This window comes from Carassius gibelio, chromosome A20 (assembly GCF_023724105.1).
Source record: "Carassius gibelio isolate Cgi1373 ecotype wild population from Czech Republic chromosome A20, carGib1.2-hapl.c, whole genome shotgun sequence".
Lineage (NCBI taxonomy): Eukaryota > Metazoa > Chordata > Actinopteri > Cypriniformes > Cyprinidae > Carassius > Carassius gibelio.
Genome location: NC_068390.1, coordinates 28,915,742 through 28,933,415, shown reverse-complemented (window position 1 = coordinate 28,933,415; position 17,674 = coordinate 28,915,742). Strand labels below are relative to the sequence as shown.

The following is a 17,674-nucleotide window of genomic DNA, read 5'->3' as shown; positions in this document are numbered from 1 at the left end:
AGGACTGGTTTTCAAGTTTCATTGTTCATCTATATAAACAAGGCACACTTTATCCTATATTACTTATTTACTGGAAGGTGCAGTACTGAGGCTGAGACGAAACAGAAGCAGCAACTCTGGGTTTCTGAAACAACCCAGTCATATTTAAATAGACAAGCTCTGTTTAAAGCTCTGTACTACTAGAGGTCAGAAAAGCAGACGGCCTCCTCCAGCTGCTAGCAACCACAGAAGTGTGTTTTACTGGCTAAACCGAGCCGTACAGTACATCCTGATGCGTGTCTGAATTCACACAAACGTCTTAAGGATCTATACTTTGACAATCTATATTGAAAGGCAAGTTCATTGATATCTCATTACAGTGGATTTATTATGCTTGTGGCATAAAGTTGTACAGTTGAACAATAAACATCTGAGGACTGTGCAAACGTTTACATACATTCAATGGAATCATAACCCCGGCCTGTATAATAATATATGCTTCTTGAGGCACATTTGGATTATATACTTTTTTTTCTTTTTCTTTTTTAGAGCAAATTAAATAGATTCAAATTTAAAGATGCTTCGATAAACTGTTTTACTTCTATTTTCGGAAAAACAGAAAACGCCCACTGTAATCGTATTACATTTTGAAGCTGTATTGTACAGAATTTATATCCAGAATCGCTTAATATTGAATCTCATGGGTTTTTATGCATCTGGTAAAGAAACATTCAAATTGTCTTTTAAAAACAGTATGTTTAAATGAAGTTGACTTGAGTAAGTCTTTAAAACAAGGAGTGAACACATTGCATAACCATTGATTCCTGTATGATAAAACAAACAAAGAACATTAAATATAACATGTAGAAGTAATCGTTTTACCCAATCTATGTGAAAAATTGATATCTAACAACAATATACATCACTACTGATGCCTGTTTGAAGTAGTAGCACATGTACAGCATATGGACTCAAGATGGAGATATTGAGCTTACGAGAGCTCAAAATACCAGAGAATGATGTAAAGCAGATTAGAAACAGTTAAATGATTACAAAAAAATAACTAGTTGAAAAGCCCTTTTTGATTTACCACAGGAATGCCATTATTTATGGCAAATACTCTATTTCAGAGGGCTGCGGGATGATCGGAGTGGCACGAAATAATGTTCTTGCCATTGAGAAATTGAAGTGAGGTGGGAAAAGAAACATATGAGGCAACTTTCCAGCCTCGAGTCCAGAGTGTAATCCAGCCAGTGCTACATGCAGGCCGAGCAGCCCCTTAAAAGAGCTGGATCATTGATTCCCGCGACTTCCCAACACCAATCCACTTTACTAAAGCAAAAATGGAGTAAGTCATTAGGATCGCTGTAGTAAAACAACCCAACTGCATTTGAAACGATCAGACTTACAAGAACAACTTACAGTTATAGTGACAGTCTACCCTCCTCACCTTCACGTCATTCTAAAGCTGTATGACTTTCTTTTTTTGGTAACCGTTTACTTATTACCATATTATTTTTGGATGTCAGTGGGAATCAAAACCGTTTGGTTACTGACATCGTTTGGAATATCTTTCCCGTTTCACAGCAGAAGGAAAGTCATACAAGTTTGGAATGACATGACATGACGAGTAAATGATTGTTGGAAGAACTATCCCTTTAAAGTCTTACCAGGCACGCCCAAGTGATCTTCAATGTAGCAGACGTATTTCTGTGCATTTTCTGGTAGCTCTTCAAAGGTCCTGGCAGCAGACGTGTCAGTTTTCCAGCCTGGCAGAGTCTCGTATTGCACTTCCACCTTCTGTAGCACCTCTTGGTTTGCTGGGAAACATGTATGATATTGAACTACACTAGATTTTATTTCATCTACCTGTGTGATATTGGAAAAGTGCTGCTTACCTGGAAAATGCGGGATGATTTCACCATCTACTTTGTATGCCACACCAACTTTGATCTCAGGAAGCACATCTAAGATGTCAAGTTTGGTGAGAGCTAAGCTAAACAGACGTATAGAAGGATGCATTTAAGAAAACAGTATTTTATAGAGCACAAAGAGAGAAACCAAAGGAGACATCTCTGAAGACTCACGCTGTGAAGCCATTAATCATGTGGGCGTATTTGATGAGCACCAGATCCAGCCAACCACATCTTCTTTTGCGACCTGTGGTCACGCCCACTTCCTTGCCTCTCGTCTGCAAGAGCTCTCCAATTTCCTGTTAAGAAGTACAATATCCAAAGAGCAATGTTTAATTCCTCTGTGTATTTACAGTATGTGTACAGTTTAAACGGTCAAGCTTTTTATTGGCAATTTTAATAATACAATATGAGTAATTTGAATTAAGATGTCTACATTACTGTTGTCCGCTCTAAAAAAAACCTTCTTCCCACTAGATGGAGCCATTTTAAAACTGAAAACTGCAATTTCTAGTAAAAATATATTTGGACTAACTTTATATTAAGTTAATATATTACGTCTAATATAAATCAAACTATGTACTGACATTTCAAATATAATTATATGATACAATGCACTTATTGTCTACATGCATGTTTTTACATTGTCTTTATAATTGAAAAACACCTGCAGAAACTCCATCTGCAGTTAATTTCTGTAATATTTAATAAGTTAAACTTTTTGTTGTTGTTGTTAAAGACACTATGTATTGCTATGTACAAGTGTGACCATAAATTTAAACCAAACACTATGAAGCACATTATGTATAGGAAATCCTAAATGTCTCATACACAATGTATTCTTTGTCATGTAGTGTGACAGATTACTGACTGCTCTGTTCTTCCAGTCTCTTTATTCCTGTTCAAATCTATCCGTAACAATAATTATGCTCGACTAAAGCCAGGGTCATTACTGCCAAAACATAACACTGACTGCACCAGAATATAAACAGTAGTGCAAGCTCCTCCAAACAATGCAGAAACAAAAGAGGAAGTTAAGCTGCTGCTTACGTTGTTCTGTTCTGTAGGGAAAGCTCCAATCCCAACTCTCGTAGTGTAGGCTTTGACAACTCCATACACTTCACCTACGTTCTGGGGTGGCATGCCCAGACCAGTACACACCCCTCCCACGGTGCAGTTTGAGGAAGTCACGAACGGATATGTCCCTAAACAAAAGTGTCAGATCAGCGCTGCGTGCCAGTGAAGTGTTAGTGAAGCTTTAGGCAAAGTCAGGGTTATTTTTATGACTGTGTGTAAGACAATGGACCTTTTGTCTGTCAACACCTATATTTATTTTGTAAAAAGTTAGAGGCGCACAGCACTGCTTAAAATCACATTAAATAACCTTCAAAATAAAATTATTAGGAACTAACAAATTATTTTTTTTTACAAATTAAAGTTAAACCTATTATAATTTAAAAAAATCAAATGATAAAATAATATACTAAGAAAATGTACATTTAAATTCACTTTATAAGTCACAGAAGTGTTAGTAAAGTTGTAGAGAATGTAATTATCATTTTTATTATTTAGAGTAATAAGTATCTCCATCTATTAAAGTAAAAAAAAAAATTATTAGACAATAAATAAATCATTCAACCATAAAAATAATAGGAACTATATTATTTTAACATTACAGATAAATAATGAAGAAAAAAAAAACATAAAATGTGTGAGACTGTATTATTGACTTGTAGACTTATTATTGTTGATGGTTCACAGGACTTAACTAATATCAGAAGACACTTCCCAGAAGTTCACAAATGGGAAACAGCTGGTTAGCACATTGCATAATCTTATGTTACACATGGTCAGGGAATGGTATGTACGATGTGTTTCGGTGTATCCATTACTCACCAAAGTCTATGTCCAGCAAGGCGGCATTGGCACCTTCCACCAGAATCTTTTTTGCAGGCCCATGTAGCGCCTCATACATGAAGAAGACTCCATCTCTCACCATGGGCTTTATCCTGTCTACATACGTCTGAAAAAACAATGTCAGAAAGCCTGGTAACCCTTGTTGTCCGTGTGTCACAATAGATGTTACTGTTATGAATACAGTAATAAATAAATATATATATTTTTAAAAGTTAACTTTAAATGACATATGATATGATAAAAATATGTTGTGCATCTCTTAACTCTAACTTATCCAAGTCCTATAAAATGTTGGAATTAACTGGTATGACATCTAAGCTTCTCACCTTGAGTTTCTCAAGTTCCCCATCCACATCAATCTCCAGTGATGGGTACATAGACTTATACTGCGAGGCCAAATGTTTAAATCTGTGAAATAAGGCATAAGACAAGTAGCATGATCAGTTGCTCTTCCATTGTTTTGGTCAGATTCAGTGTTTTTACAGAGGGTGAGGCTTAACAGTCAGTCTATGGGAATGTGACATGAATGGGTAAGAGAGTTGAGTTGTCAAGCCCATTGGAACAGGTATAAGCACACCCTGACCTCTCTGAGAACTCCTGGAAGTCAGCCAGAAGGTCACATATCCTCAGGCCACTGCGGGCTGCTTTGGCAGAGTACACGGGCCCGATTCCTTTTTTAGTTGTTCCTAAACTAGGTGGTGAGACAGAAAGAAGGTGAAACTCGTGAGTGATATTCACATGCATTAGTTGGTTGTTTTAAAACAGAGGTCTGCAACCCTTATTCAGGGCCTCCTAAGTGAATATAGACATAAATAAGTGAACCTGTTACAAACAATATTGAATAAAATTAAAGGAACACTCCACTATTTTTGAAATTAGGCTTATTTCCCAACTCCCCTAGAGTTGAACTGTTTTACCGTTTTTGAATCCATTCAGCCGATCTCCGGGTCTGTAGGTAGCACTTTTAGCTTAACTTAGCATAGATCACTGAGTCTGATTAGACTGTTAGCATCTCGTTCAAAAATAACCAAAGAGTTTCTATATCTTTCCTATTTAAAATTTGACTCTTCTGTAGTTACATTGTGCACTAAGGCTGACGGAAAATGAAAAGTTGTGATAGCCATATCAGCCTAGAAAAATCACGACTTTTCATTTTCTGTCAGACTTAGTACAAGATATTACTCCAGAAGACTAAAGTTTTAAGAAATAATAGAAATAATAGAAACTCTTTGGTCATTTCTGAGCGAGATGCTAACGGTCTAATCAGATTAAATTATCTATGCTAAGCTAAGCTATAAGTGCTGAATGGATTCAAACGGTAAAACTCAACTGTTTAACTCCAGGGGAGTTGGTTATATGCTTATTTAAAAAAAAAAAAAGTGTTCCTTTTAAGTTTCATTTTGTTTACATACACATTTTTATTCAACACTTCAAACTGATGAAAAGTGAGGGTAAAAATGTCTTTACTAATATAAAGAAATGCTGTTCTTTTGAGCTTTTTTATTCATTAAATAATCTTTAGAAAAATAATAATAAAACTTCATTCAAACTTCAATCTTCACTCTGACAATAAAATGTTCAACTTGGATAATAATAAATGATTCCTGAGCAGCAAATCAGCATATTAAAATGATATCTAAAGGATCATGTGACACTGGAGACTGGAATGAAGACTGCAGAAAATTCAGCTTTGTGTCACAGGAATAAATAATAATATATTGAAATAAAATAATACTTATTTTAAACTGTAAAAATATTTAACAAAATTACAGTTTTTATTGTATTTTTTATCAATTAAATGCAGCCTTGTTGAGCATAAGAGACTACTTTCAAAAACATAAAAAAATCTTATGGAGCACAAATTGAACAAATCATTTATTGATGTACATAATCACTTATTTGTACAGTACATTTTCATATCACATAATGTTTTAATGTGAAAGGGACTATGAAATATTCATCCGAACTTCAGATTCATAAATTTAACGCCAGATTTAGCTAATATTACATTCAATATTGTATTTGTTTTATTTGTCATATATTGAATGTTATGTCATTAAGAGTATAAAATGTTTTCTTTTTACAGATAGATATATACAGATAAATTCACATTTCACATAAAATAACTTTATGTGAAAGTTAATTACTAAGATTAACCTAAGCGGTTAGAAAAGCCACCAATACATGACTAAAGTTGCTCTCTCAAAGCATTTTTTATTTTGTTATGAACTCATGTCATAACATGTTGCTAGCGTGTTGTATGCGTGTGCATAAAGCAGGGTTTTTACTTTTTGCCAGCTTGCTGTTGCCTCTCCTGTTCCTGGACTCCATCCACAGCTTGATGGAAATCAAACACTAGAGGCAGGAGAGTGTATACATTACAGTGAGACAACTCATCTCTCTGAGCTCTGAACCCAACATGCCAAAGCAGGTCACCATAACAACACTTGGGTTGACTACGATTGATCCTGTGTATAACCACTCCTGCTGAGAATCTAGAATTACAATAATAGTCTCAAGGCATAAGCCTGATGATACACAGGGCAACTTTCTGAGCAATGTTGCTGGGCAACTTTGGTTAATGTTGGTGTCAACGGGCAACCAGGTGAGACACGAGGCCCACAACCAATCTAAAATATGCAGATAAAAATCTGTTACCCATTCTCAGCAGAAAAGTGCCCAAAATCACTGCTCAAAAAAAAGTTGCCCGACAAAATTGCTCAAAAAACTGTATCATCAGCAAGCAAAGCATAACAAACACACACAAAAAAACTGAGGAGTAAAAATGCATTGATGCATCAAACAACATTTAAATGCATTATTAAATATTATTATTGATATTAAGCTGTTATAGCTAGTTAGATTTGCAGTTCCTGAAGGGAACAGCAGTGCTTGCAAGACATACAAAGAACAGTGTTAAAGATCCAGGAATTTCTAAATATGGAGTCAAAGGGGATTCTTTCCAAATCTGATTATAAATTTCAAATTAAACAGTGCTGACATTTTTGTAAGAAACAATACCAGTATGTTAGAGGAAATAAAGTTTCTTGCCCTGCCTGTTTTTATTAAATAACAATTCTTGACCATTTTTTGTTGTAAAAGATAAATCCAAATCCAAAACACCCAATGTACCCAATGTTAATGTATAATGCATTAATTTGGCTAAAGTTACATACACAACCATTCAAAAGGATGCATTAAACTGATCAAAAGTAAAGATAAAAATATATATATTTCAAATAAATGTGGTATAAACTTTATATTCAAAGTATAGAATTTTTTTTATTAATTTCCACAAAAATAGTAAGCAGCAGAATTGTTTTGTTTTTTTCAACACTGAAAAAAAGAAATGTTTTTTGAGCAGTAAATCAACATAATATAATGATTTATGAAGGATCATGTGACCCTAAAGACTGGACTAAAATGCAGACAATTTATCTTTGCCATCATTGCAAATAAGTATTATTTCTAAATATATTTAAATAGAGAACAGTAATTTTAAATTTTAATAACATTTCACAATATTGCTGTTTTTCCTGTATTTTAGTTGAAATAAATTAATTTTTTAATGGTAGTGGAAATATTCAGTATTAAGCATATATTTATTTTTATAACTATGAATTGCTAAGAATTACAAACAAATCCAATTCTTTACAACCATATAAAGCCAAATTTAGCCTTGATTGCAGCTGTGTAAGTGATTTTATGATATGATGGTGTTTATATGTCATGAGAGCCATCAGCCTACCGATGTGTGCACGGTCAGAGATGACAAGCCTGTTCTCCCAGCCTTCCACACCTACAAGCAAACTCAATGTTAGACTCCTGTGAATGCTCACTAATACTTAATCATACAACCCAAGGGAACAAACAATTTAACAAACCTTTTCCTTTCCGCACATTCTTCTCAGCCTCCTCGAAGAGACCCGGCAAATGAATGACTACACCATTACCTGCAATCAAATGAGGAGCTGTCAGTCATCACTGTCCAATTCACAGGGCTTTAACCCTGGCCTTAAGTGTTAACTAATGTGGTGTTAGAATATTACAGCAAGTTGTTTAGCCACAGACAAACTCATACACTTTGTACAATCACAGAAACTTGTTTCTTGGGTCATGCTGTGATCGTTTTAGTTGTGACAATATCACAGATGGACAAGCAAGTTGTGTGCTTGTCCATTCAACATTATTAACTTCATAAATTTGCAAAAATAACATTAACCCATGTTTCTACATGTACAGTGAGAATTCTTTAAAAAAAATGGAGCAAGAGGTAAAGGATGACCCATTTAAAGTCTGAAAAGCCTAGTTGTGTCATTCCAGGTTTTGGAACTGATAGAAAGGGTTGGAATATTGAAGAGGAATCTTAAAAATCACACATATCAACCCTTAAACCCTGCAACACAGATTTCTGAAACCTGTATAATTTAATGTACTACGAACTTCAAGCACTTCCAATACATCATACTAATCTGCAGTGCTGGCAAATGAATCAGAAGGACAAACACAGTAATGGCCATTAGCAAAATTGGATCTTTGCAAATAAACTGCATAGATTGCACTCAGCTATATTAGTCTGCATATGCTGGCCAACATCCAAACACTCCAACAGGAAGCTGAGATCTTTGCTGAACTGGTTGCACGAGAATGTGCACAACTCACATAAGACATGTTATCCAAATGGAGGGAGGAAATGTGACATATTACTCACCAATGAAGGCAGTGACCTTAGGGTTAATAATTCCACTGGGTAGAAGATGGAAGTCATATTCCACTGAATCAACCACGACTGTGTGTCCTGCATTGTTGCCTCCCTACAGGAGAGAAGAAACACAAAGACTTTGCAATCCTTGAGATGACGACAAACAAATCTGGGATAGTTAGTTCACATAAAAAATTCTGTCATTATTTACAGTACTAACCCCTGTCGTCCAAAATATCATGGCTGACTTCATGGAACATAAAAGTAAAAGATGTTCTGAGAAATGCCTCACGTGTTTTTGTCCATACAATGGAAGTCATTATAATCCAATGCTGTTTGGACCTCAAATATCATCTTTTTGTTTCCCACAGAAGAAAGTTTTTGGGTGAACTATCTCTAACTATCCCTAGCATTACTATGGTATGGTATAGACACGCTTAGACATGCAGTTGTGAAATGGAAAAATCTGAAGCATGTAAACAACACTGATTTTGGTTGTTAGGTGTGGATATTATGTGAGAATAACTCTTTTGCTCAATTAGATACAAGTAGGAAACCAGAAAGAATCTATTTTACATTTTCTGTATGAATTTTGTATTGTATCCTTCAGATCAGAAAGGACTTAAACATGGTAAATATTAAACAGCTAAAATTACTACATTCTTATTTAAGGCTTAAAGCATATAAGTATTGTTTTGGTTAATCCTTTGTCCAACCACTTGTTTCAGTTTTTATAACCAATTCTTACTCTGTTTCTAGATCCTTACTATCACTACCACTCGCAAAGCATGCATCACACACTGTAGGCAGCGCAACCCTAACTAGTAGGGACGCACCAATCATTTTTCATGGCCGATTCCGATATCAAATTTTTGCAAGCAAACTGGCCAATTCCGATACCGATTTCCAATTTTTTTTTTTTCAGCAACAAACAAGAAAGAAGGAAAGTATACATAAACATGTTTATTTGGTATTTAATAGGCCAAACTGGCTTTTGGCTATTGACATTTTTTTTTACTTGAGCCAATGAAAAATAAATAACTATTGGCTCGAGTTAAAAAAATATAGATGTGAATCATTACCCTAAAAATTTTGAGTTGGATGAATGAAACACTTTTTTCAGTGTGCTACAACAGGTGATTTTTAAATCAAATTAAGTCAATGTAATTTTAAGGTGAAATAAAAATAATCATCCTATACAGAACTGACATTTACTTCTGGCTTTTCAAACTTGTTAGCAAGTTTTTCTTTACAAAAAAAAAAAAAAGTTTAGTCTGTTTCGTTTCTCATCCAACATGCAAGAAGCTGAGCTGAACATCCCTTTACTGTCTACACTTGTGCAGGCCACGGACAGATAGAGTACGCTTGCGCAGCTTCAGTGAGCGCAGGGAAAGGGGCTCTTATTTTGTGGGGTAAGCTGTTCACTTCCTGCTATCTGTACCTCTGACATGTAGCTCTGCACTTCCATTGCTGAACGGCTGTCCGTGTCCTGCGCACAGATTTCGAAATACTTCCACACAAATGACATGATAGCGAATTATTACAATGTAGTCTGTGCACGGGGGCGCACTTCCAGAAAAATCGTCCGAAAAAAAGACCAAAATCGGTTCTGATTTCCGGTGCATCCCTAAATCCTAACAACCTGCACACTTTGTTAGCATCTTTTGATGCTAACAGTGCTACTGATACTTTCTGCTCCACTCTTACATCTTGTTTAGACACTGTTGGCCCCTTGTCTTCCAGGCCAGCCCATACCACCCCTTCTGCCTCTTGGATATCTGATGTTCTCCATGAACACTGTTCTAAGCTTAGAGCTGCTGAAAGGGTGTGGCGCAAATCCAAAAATACTACTCACCTTAATGTGTATCAGTCACTCATATCTTCCTTCTCTGCTAATTTCTCCACTGCTAAAAGGACATCTTACCATAACAAAATTAACATTTCTTCTTACTCTCGCATGCTCTATAAAACATTTTCCTGGCTCCTTTGTCCTCCCCCTCCTGCAACAACTCTAATAGCTGACAACGTTTTTTTTTTTTAAATAAAATTAAAAACATCAGTCCACAATTTTGCACACCACAATCGGTCAAGCACATCTTACCATCTCACATCCTTCTCTTCACTCTCTGAGGCAGAAGTCTCCAAACTCATCCTTTCTAATCATCCTACCTACTACTGTACTTGTCCTCATGATCCTATTCCATCTCATTTCCTTCAAGTCATTTCTCCTGCAGTTGTACCTGCACTCACATCATTAACATATCCCTCCGTGCTAGTGTTTTCCCCTCAACATTTAGACAAGCTCGCAGAACCCCACTATTTAAGAAACCCACCCACAACCCATCTCTTTTAGAGAACTTTAGACCAGTTTCCCTTCTTCCTTTCATTGAAAAAACACTTGAACAAGCTGCGTTCAACCAAGTCTCTGATTTTCACACACAGCAACCGATCTGGCTTCAGAAGTGGACATTCAACATTCGAGACTGCCTTGCTCTCAGTTGTTGAAGCTCTAAAACTGGCAAGAGAATCAATCCAAAATCATCAATACTTATCTTGCTTGATCTGTTCACAGTTTTTACTCCGTTAACCACCAGCTACTGGGGTGCCTCAGGGCTCAGTTCTTGGATCACTTCTTCTCTGTCTACATGGCATCATTAGGTACTGTCATTCAGAAACATGGCTTTTTATACCACTTCTATGCTGATGACACTTAACTTGATCTCTCATTCCATCCTGATGATCCGACAATAGCTGCTTGCATCCCAGCTTGTCTATCAGACATTTCTTGCTGGATGAAGGACCATCAACTTCAACTCAACCTTGTCAAGACACAACTGCTTGTTGCTCCAGCAAACCCATCGTTTCATCACAATTTCGCCATCCTGTTAGGCACATCAACCATAACTCATTCAAAAGTAGCCAGAAACCTTGGAGTTATGACTGTTGATAAGCTGACTTTCTTAGACCACATTGCTAAATCTGTCTGGTCCTGCAGATTTGCTTTATTCTACATCAAGAAGATCAGGCCCTTTCTTTCGGAACATGCTGCACAACTCCTTGTTCAAGCTCTTGTTCTGTCCAGGCAAGACTAGTTCAAGCTCTTGTTCTGTCCAGGCTGGGATATTGCAATGCTCCATTGGCAGGTCTTTCAGCCAGTTCTATCAAACCTTTACAATTAATCATGCATGCGGCAGCAAGATTAATTTTGAATGAGCTGAAAAGAATGCATGTCACACCTCTGTTTATCTTTTTGCACTGGATACCAATAGCTGAACACATAAAATTCAAGGCATTGATGTTTGCCTAGAAAACCACCACTGGCTCGGCAGCCCTTTACCTAAATTCATTCTATGCCATCTAAAAGCTTGAGTTCTGCAAGTGAACATTGCTTGATTGTGCCATCCCAAAGAAGCACAAAGTCACTTTTACGGACTTTTAAATTAAATGTTCCCTCCTGGTGGAATGACCTGCCTAACTCAATCCATGCAGCTGAGTCCTTAGCCATCTTCAAGAATTGGCTTAAAAACATCTCTTCCATCTTTATTTGACACTCTAACTCTAACACTCTCTATTCTAATTCTATTCTTTAAAAAAAAACTTGTCCCTTTTAGACTTGCACTCTATTAATTTGGAGCTTGTTTAAATATAATCTTTTTGTATTCTATCTGTTTTATTTTCATTTTATTATATAATTAACAAAAGCAAAAAATACCTCTAACACTAGCTGGCTCTATTCTTTTTCTATTCTTTTGGTTTTCTTTTTACTTATTATATTATTTAAAAAGCCCTTGCTATGTTTACTGTTACTATGTTAAGCTAATTTAGACCGGTTTGCCCTTTTGTTGATTTTGATTGCTTTCATTGTCCTAATTTGTAAGTCACTTTGGATAAAAGTGTCTGCTCAATGACTAAACGTAAATGTAAATATAAAGCACAATGAAATTAACCTTGTAAATGAATGTGCAAAGGATCAACATTCCACATTCCAGTTCTGCAGAGTTACATTTGTTTCGTTTTATTTTTATCTGTCATTCCTTAAATCTGTGAAATTACATGTTACATAAACTGGACTATGCAATGAATGCAAACTGGATTCCTTGTTGACACGTGACTAAAGAGAAGGGAAACCATATAACTGAGCACACTTGAAATGCCAACTGTTACCATTGTCAAGAATCATCAAGAGTCCTCACATATGTCTGTTTTCAACATGGCTTCAATCAGCTCTGACCTAATGTCACATCTGATGGAGTTTGCACAAAGTGTGCTCTATAAATCAGTCTTTAATCCAGCAAGGAACAGGGCAGAGCTATTTCAGGACAGGTTTCCTCGGAGCAGTTTAGTAGTGCGTGCGTGGATGCCTCTCCTTTTTAGATCCATTTACGATGTTCTCATACCCATGGTGACCAAAAGTGTTGCTGGAGGCACTACGCATTACAATTATGAGCTCCTATTACAAGGTTGCTATTGATTCTAAGGGCCCAGCCTGGGAGTTTTTTTATTTGAATTTTTACATCACATTTTCATAACAGCACAGCACACTGACTATTTAGAAAATTGGGAAGCAATGGCTTCATGTAATGAATGTGGTTTCATTAATTTGTGACGTGACATACAGCCAAGTATGGTGACCCATACTCAGAATTCGTGATCTGCATTTAACCCATCCAATGTGCACACACACAGCACTGAACACACACACACCATGAACACACACCTGCAGCAGTGGGCAGCCATTTATGCTGCGGAGCCCAGGGAGCAGTTAGGGGTTCGATGCCTTGCTCAAGGGCACCTAAGTCGTGGTATTGCCGGTCCAAGACTCGAACCCACAAACTTAGGGTTAGGAGTCATACTTTCTAACCACTAGGCCACGACTTCCCCATTATGAGCAGCAAAAAAAATAAAAAATAAAAATTACTCCGGGATATTGGTTTGTTTGAACTCAGAGGGAGTGTCAGCCACATTAAAAAATTTAACAGCTTAAGTCATTTGTGGATTAATGCGTATTGGAGATGCGAACAGTTTCAAACGATTCAGTTTGATTTGGTGAACTGGTTCAAAAAGATCCGGTTACATTGAATGATTCGTTCGCAAACCGGATATCACTACGCTGCAGTGAACGCGCTCACAACAGACACGGAAGAGAAGACAATGCTGAATAAAGTCGTAGTTTTTTCTATTTTTGGACCAAAATGTATTTTCGATGCTTCAAAAAATTCTAACTGACCCTGTGATGTCACATGGACTACTCTCATGATGTTTTTCTTACCTTTCTGGACATGGACAGTATACCGTACACACAGTTTCAATGGAGGGACTGAGAGCTCTCGGACTAAATTTAAAATATCTTAAACTGTGTTGCGAAGATGAACGGAGGTCTTACGGGTTTGGAACAACACGAGGGTGAGTTATTAATGACATAATTTTCTATTTTTGGTGAACTAACCCTTTAAGTTTTCCTTCATCAATGCCTTTACAGAAATCCATTTTTCCCAGTCAGACCCAATTCTTCAAAATTACTATTAATTTCTTTGTGTAAAACTTTTTTAACTATAATGAATACTGGAGAAAAAAAAAAACGAAATTAATCATACAACACTTACTGTTATCAAATAAAGCATTTGCGACTTGAATGACACTGGGTTTAAAAATGGCAACTTGTTTATCAGTAAGCAACACACTTTGCCTCACTGATAAACAAACAGCTGCACATTACACAGTTAACATGACTACTGCAACGCTGCAGTCAAGGGATTTCCAGATACTCAATTATCAAGTGGATGTTAATGTTCAAGATATTTTAAGTCACTTAAGTTGAAATATTTTAGTAGTAGAGATATATTCTTTGAACCAAACTGTGTCAACTCACTGCAATGTCAATATAGCAAATCTATATGATTACAGAACTTATGTGTAAGAACGATAGATGGCCTTTCATTCTTGTCAGACTTGGTGTTACAGTGACAGACCAAACCAGAAAAGTAATACCAAAAGTATAACTTAACTAAAGGATGCTGATACACTGCTCTAGATGGTTATAAAGCTCACTAAAATCTCAGTACATTCTGTATAACAGGTTAGACTGACTACCATCTTGTTGTCATCATAGATCTGGAGACATCGGTTTCCCCACATGCCTGCAAAACCATAAACAATAAGCAAGCCACAAGCAGCAAATGATTAATATAAGTCTGCAATACTACAGTGTGAAACAAACCAACTTGTTAAAAGATAAAACAGATTTATAGGCTGACATGAGAAGAGGCAATATTAAAACAAGTTAAGGGCATTATAAGAGGTCATGTGTTGTGTTTGATCCTCTGGTTTCCAGACCGACATATCAGTTTGGTGTGACATGGAACGTCATTTTTCCATTCCATCTGCCTGTAAGGAAAACCAGTCAGACTGCTGAGTGCACTGTTTTTATAAAAAGACTAACACTATCTGCTTTCTGTCCCATCCATTTTCACAGCACACACATGACGGTTTGCATGGTGCAGCACCAAGTGTCTTTTTTAATGCAGTCACAACCTTGGCAGAATACAGTCTTCTTAAGAGAGAATCCTTGCAATGTGAACCTGTTATCAATACCATGCATAGTGACAGGGGGGTGTAAAGCGGCCTGCTATTTGCTGCTCTCTAGCATAACACAACCACTGGTGTGCTGCCACTTCCCCGTTTGTCAGTAAAAGTCCTCTTTTGATGAATCTAAACATTATTCTATATAATTATGTATGTGTAAACATAGAAGCATTTATCCCTACTTAGAGAATCTAAAAAGAAAAACATGGCTTACACACACAAACACAAATACATAAATACAGTACATAAATACATATTTCATGATTTTTGTTATAAAATAAATATCATATATGGAACAGTTTTGCAGTACATGTTAAGTGAGAGCACAGTAGCGTCTGAAAGTCATGAGGCTGAAATAGTAACACCTGTTTCTTTCTGACGGGGAGTGAGAGATGTTGACATATGGAGCCATATGCTACATAAACCTTTCTTTAGTACACTGAACAACTGCTTAACAAAATATGTGGGTTTTTTTTTATTTACTTATTTTTTTTACAAATATTTATGATATATATATATATATATATTTATGATATACATATATATATATATATATATATATATATATATATATATATATATATATATATATATATATAGACACACACACACACACTTGGCCTGGGGCATTTTATATAATAAAACAATTTAGGAATATAAACTTTTAACAGTTAAAAACATATTATAAATAATTAATTTTGCAATTAATTTGAAAATACTTAAATATATATAAAAAAGTTTAAGATTGGATCCAAAAAGAGCAATATTAGAAAACACACATTAACAGAAGAATATTCAATAACGTAATTTATGGTTTTATTCATTTTAAAATGTTTTCCAGACCTGGAAACTAAAATCCCCTGATATTAACTTGATTTTGTATGAGCGTGACAATTAAGACAGACTTTAAAAATTAAGTGATTTTACAAACCAAGGACACAGCTATTAAAGTGTGTGTGTGTGTTTAGTCTATAAAAAAAACATTCTAGCAATTGACTAAAATATAAATGTTGCTATTTTTAAAGCAAAGTTGTTGGACATCATGTCTGAAGAATCAGTGAGCTGCAGGATTGTGTACATTTATAACACATGGGCACACGAGACAACTGCGGAAAATCAAGTAGCTGGAGGTTAATGTTCATTGAAATCAACTATTATTTTAATTATTAACACTTGCAACATCTGCTTTGACTGTAATACTCAAATAAATACCACACCTTCGGGCGTCATAGACTTCAAAGGAGTCTTGCCCCCTGTGTTTACATCCTTTTCAAAACACCCCGGATATTCCAACACTAACTGGTGAGCTAAATGACATTTGGTAAGATTTCAAGGCTACACTTCGCTGGCCTTCGCTCAGAAATCACGCTGGCTTCAATATCACATAATTCAGTCAAGGTGACATTTGCAAACACCCTACATGGTGCAATGCTAGCGAAGCTAAACAAGTAACGTTAAGTTAGGCTGCATTATAATCAACCTTGCTCGAAGCGCTGTCCATTTCCGCTTTGATAACACTGCAAGAGCTTTCACAACAGTGAACATGCATTCAGTTCTTCACAGGCTACTCTCTGATCAGCCATGAATATTTCCGGACAAACAATGATGATGTACACAGCGCAATCTAACCTTACACAGTACACCGGGGATATATATTCACGTATTCAAACACTAACGTTACAATTTTCATAAACCAACCTGACATCTGCAGACCATGTCAGCGTCCTGGGCCAGCAGGTCCACCACCTTTCCTTTCCCTTCATCGCCCCACTGTGCTCCGAGCACCACGGTCACTTTGTTGCCCACACTCGGGCATGTCACCCGGCTCGATCCTCCGTCCTGCGATTGTGCGTTCCCGCTGTCTGACATGACCGTCTCCCCTCTGCTCTCCCTGCAGCTCCGCAATGATCCTCCGACAACACACGCTGAGCTCACCTGAGTGAGCAAACACTGAGGCGGAGGCGGAGTCTCTCTCTCTCTCTCTCTCTCTCTCTCTCTCTCTCTCTCTCTCTCTCTCACTCACACACACACACACACACACACACACACACACACACACACACACACACACACACACACACACTCCATATAACCAAAGATAGTCTTTGATATAAATTACAGCGCTCCACTCACACACATAAAGTAATCTTTTTTTAATTAACGTTACTCTGTGCTTAATTTTTTTTCATAAATATAATGGTTGCACTTTATATTACAAACAATATGGGCCTGTGTTTTGTATAACATTTCCCGACAGTATTTATTAATTTATCATTTGTTTGTTTAAACCATAGACTGTTTAAACATAAACTTCCAACGGTCGACGTGCAGTTATTGTATTGTATTGCAATAGGAAACAGCGACGCCCGTAGCCTAAAGCGAGTATTACAGCTAATCGCTTTGGTTGCCCCTTAGCTTTTGTAACCTTTTTAGTTACACCAAATTACGGGGGAACAAAGTGGAACAAGATGTTGGGATTTGGGGTAACGTTAGTGTTAACGTACATTTTATTTTTATATTTTCAAACTGTCGTCGGAATTTGGAGGTAAATTATTAACCAACTAAACTCAACTGATCTTTG

At 36.4% G+C, this 17,674-nt stretch overlaps 1 protein-coding gene across 1 annotated transcript; it reads right to left on the bottom strand.

The window, feature by feature from the left end:
* Positions 1-557: 557 nt before the first annotated feature.
* On the bottom strand, positions 558-17,053 carry LOC127938973 (adenylosuccinate synthetase isozyme 2). The gene is made up of 13 exons (XM_052535921.1): positions 16,792-17,053; positions 8,521-8,623; positions 7,694-7,762; positions 7,558-7,608; positions 6,098-6,164; positions 4,393-4,500; positions 4,136-4,217; positions 3,789-3,915; positions 2,943-3,097; positions 2,067-2,191; positions 1,878-1,975; positions 1,650-1,799; positions 558-1,311 (listed from the first exon to the last, which is right to left on the bottom strand). The coding sequence occupies exons 1-13, from the start codon at positions 16,960-16,962 to the stop codon at positions 1,259-1,261; spliced, it is 1,359 nt and encodes a 452-aa protein (XP_052391881.1). The 5' UTR covers positions 16,963-17,053; the 3' UTR covers positions 558-1,258.
* Positions 17,054-17,674: the final 621 nt, after the last annotated feature.

What these genes read in the sequence shown, in the direction of transcription:
- LOC127938973 (XM_052535921.1), bottom strand. Translation starts at nt 16,962, where the DNA reads ATGTCAGACAGCGGGAACGCACAATCGCAGGACGGAGGATCGAGCCGG. An exon ending in CAACAGCAAGCTGGCAAAAA is followed by an intron (nt 4,501 to 6,097) that starts GTAAAAACCCTG and finishes CTCACCACCTAG; the next exon opens with TTTAGGAACAACTAAAAAAG. An exon ending in ATGATTAATGGCTTCACAGC is followed by an intron (nt 1,976 to 2,066) that starts GTGAGTCTTCAG and finishes ACGTCTGTTTAG; the next exon opens with CTTAGCTCTCACCAAACTTG.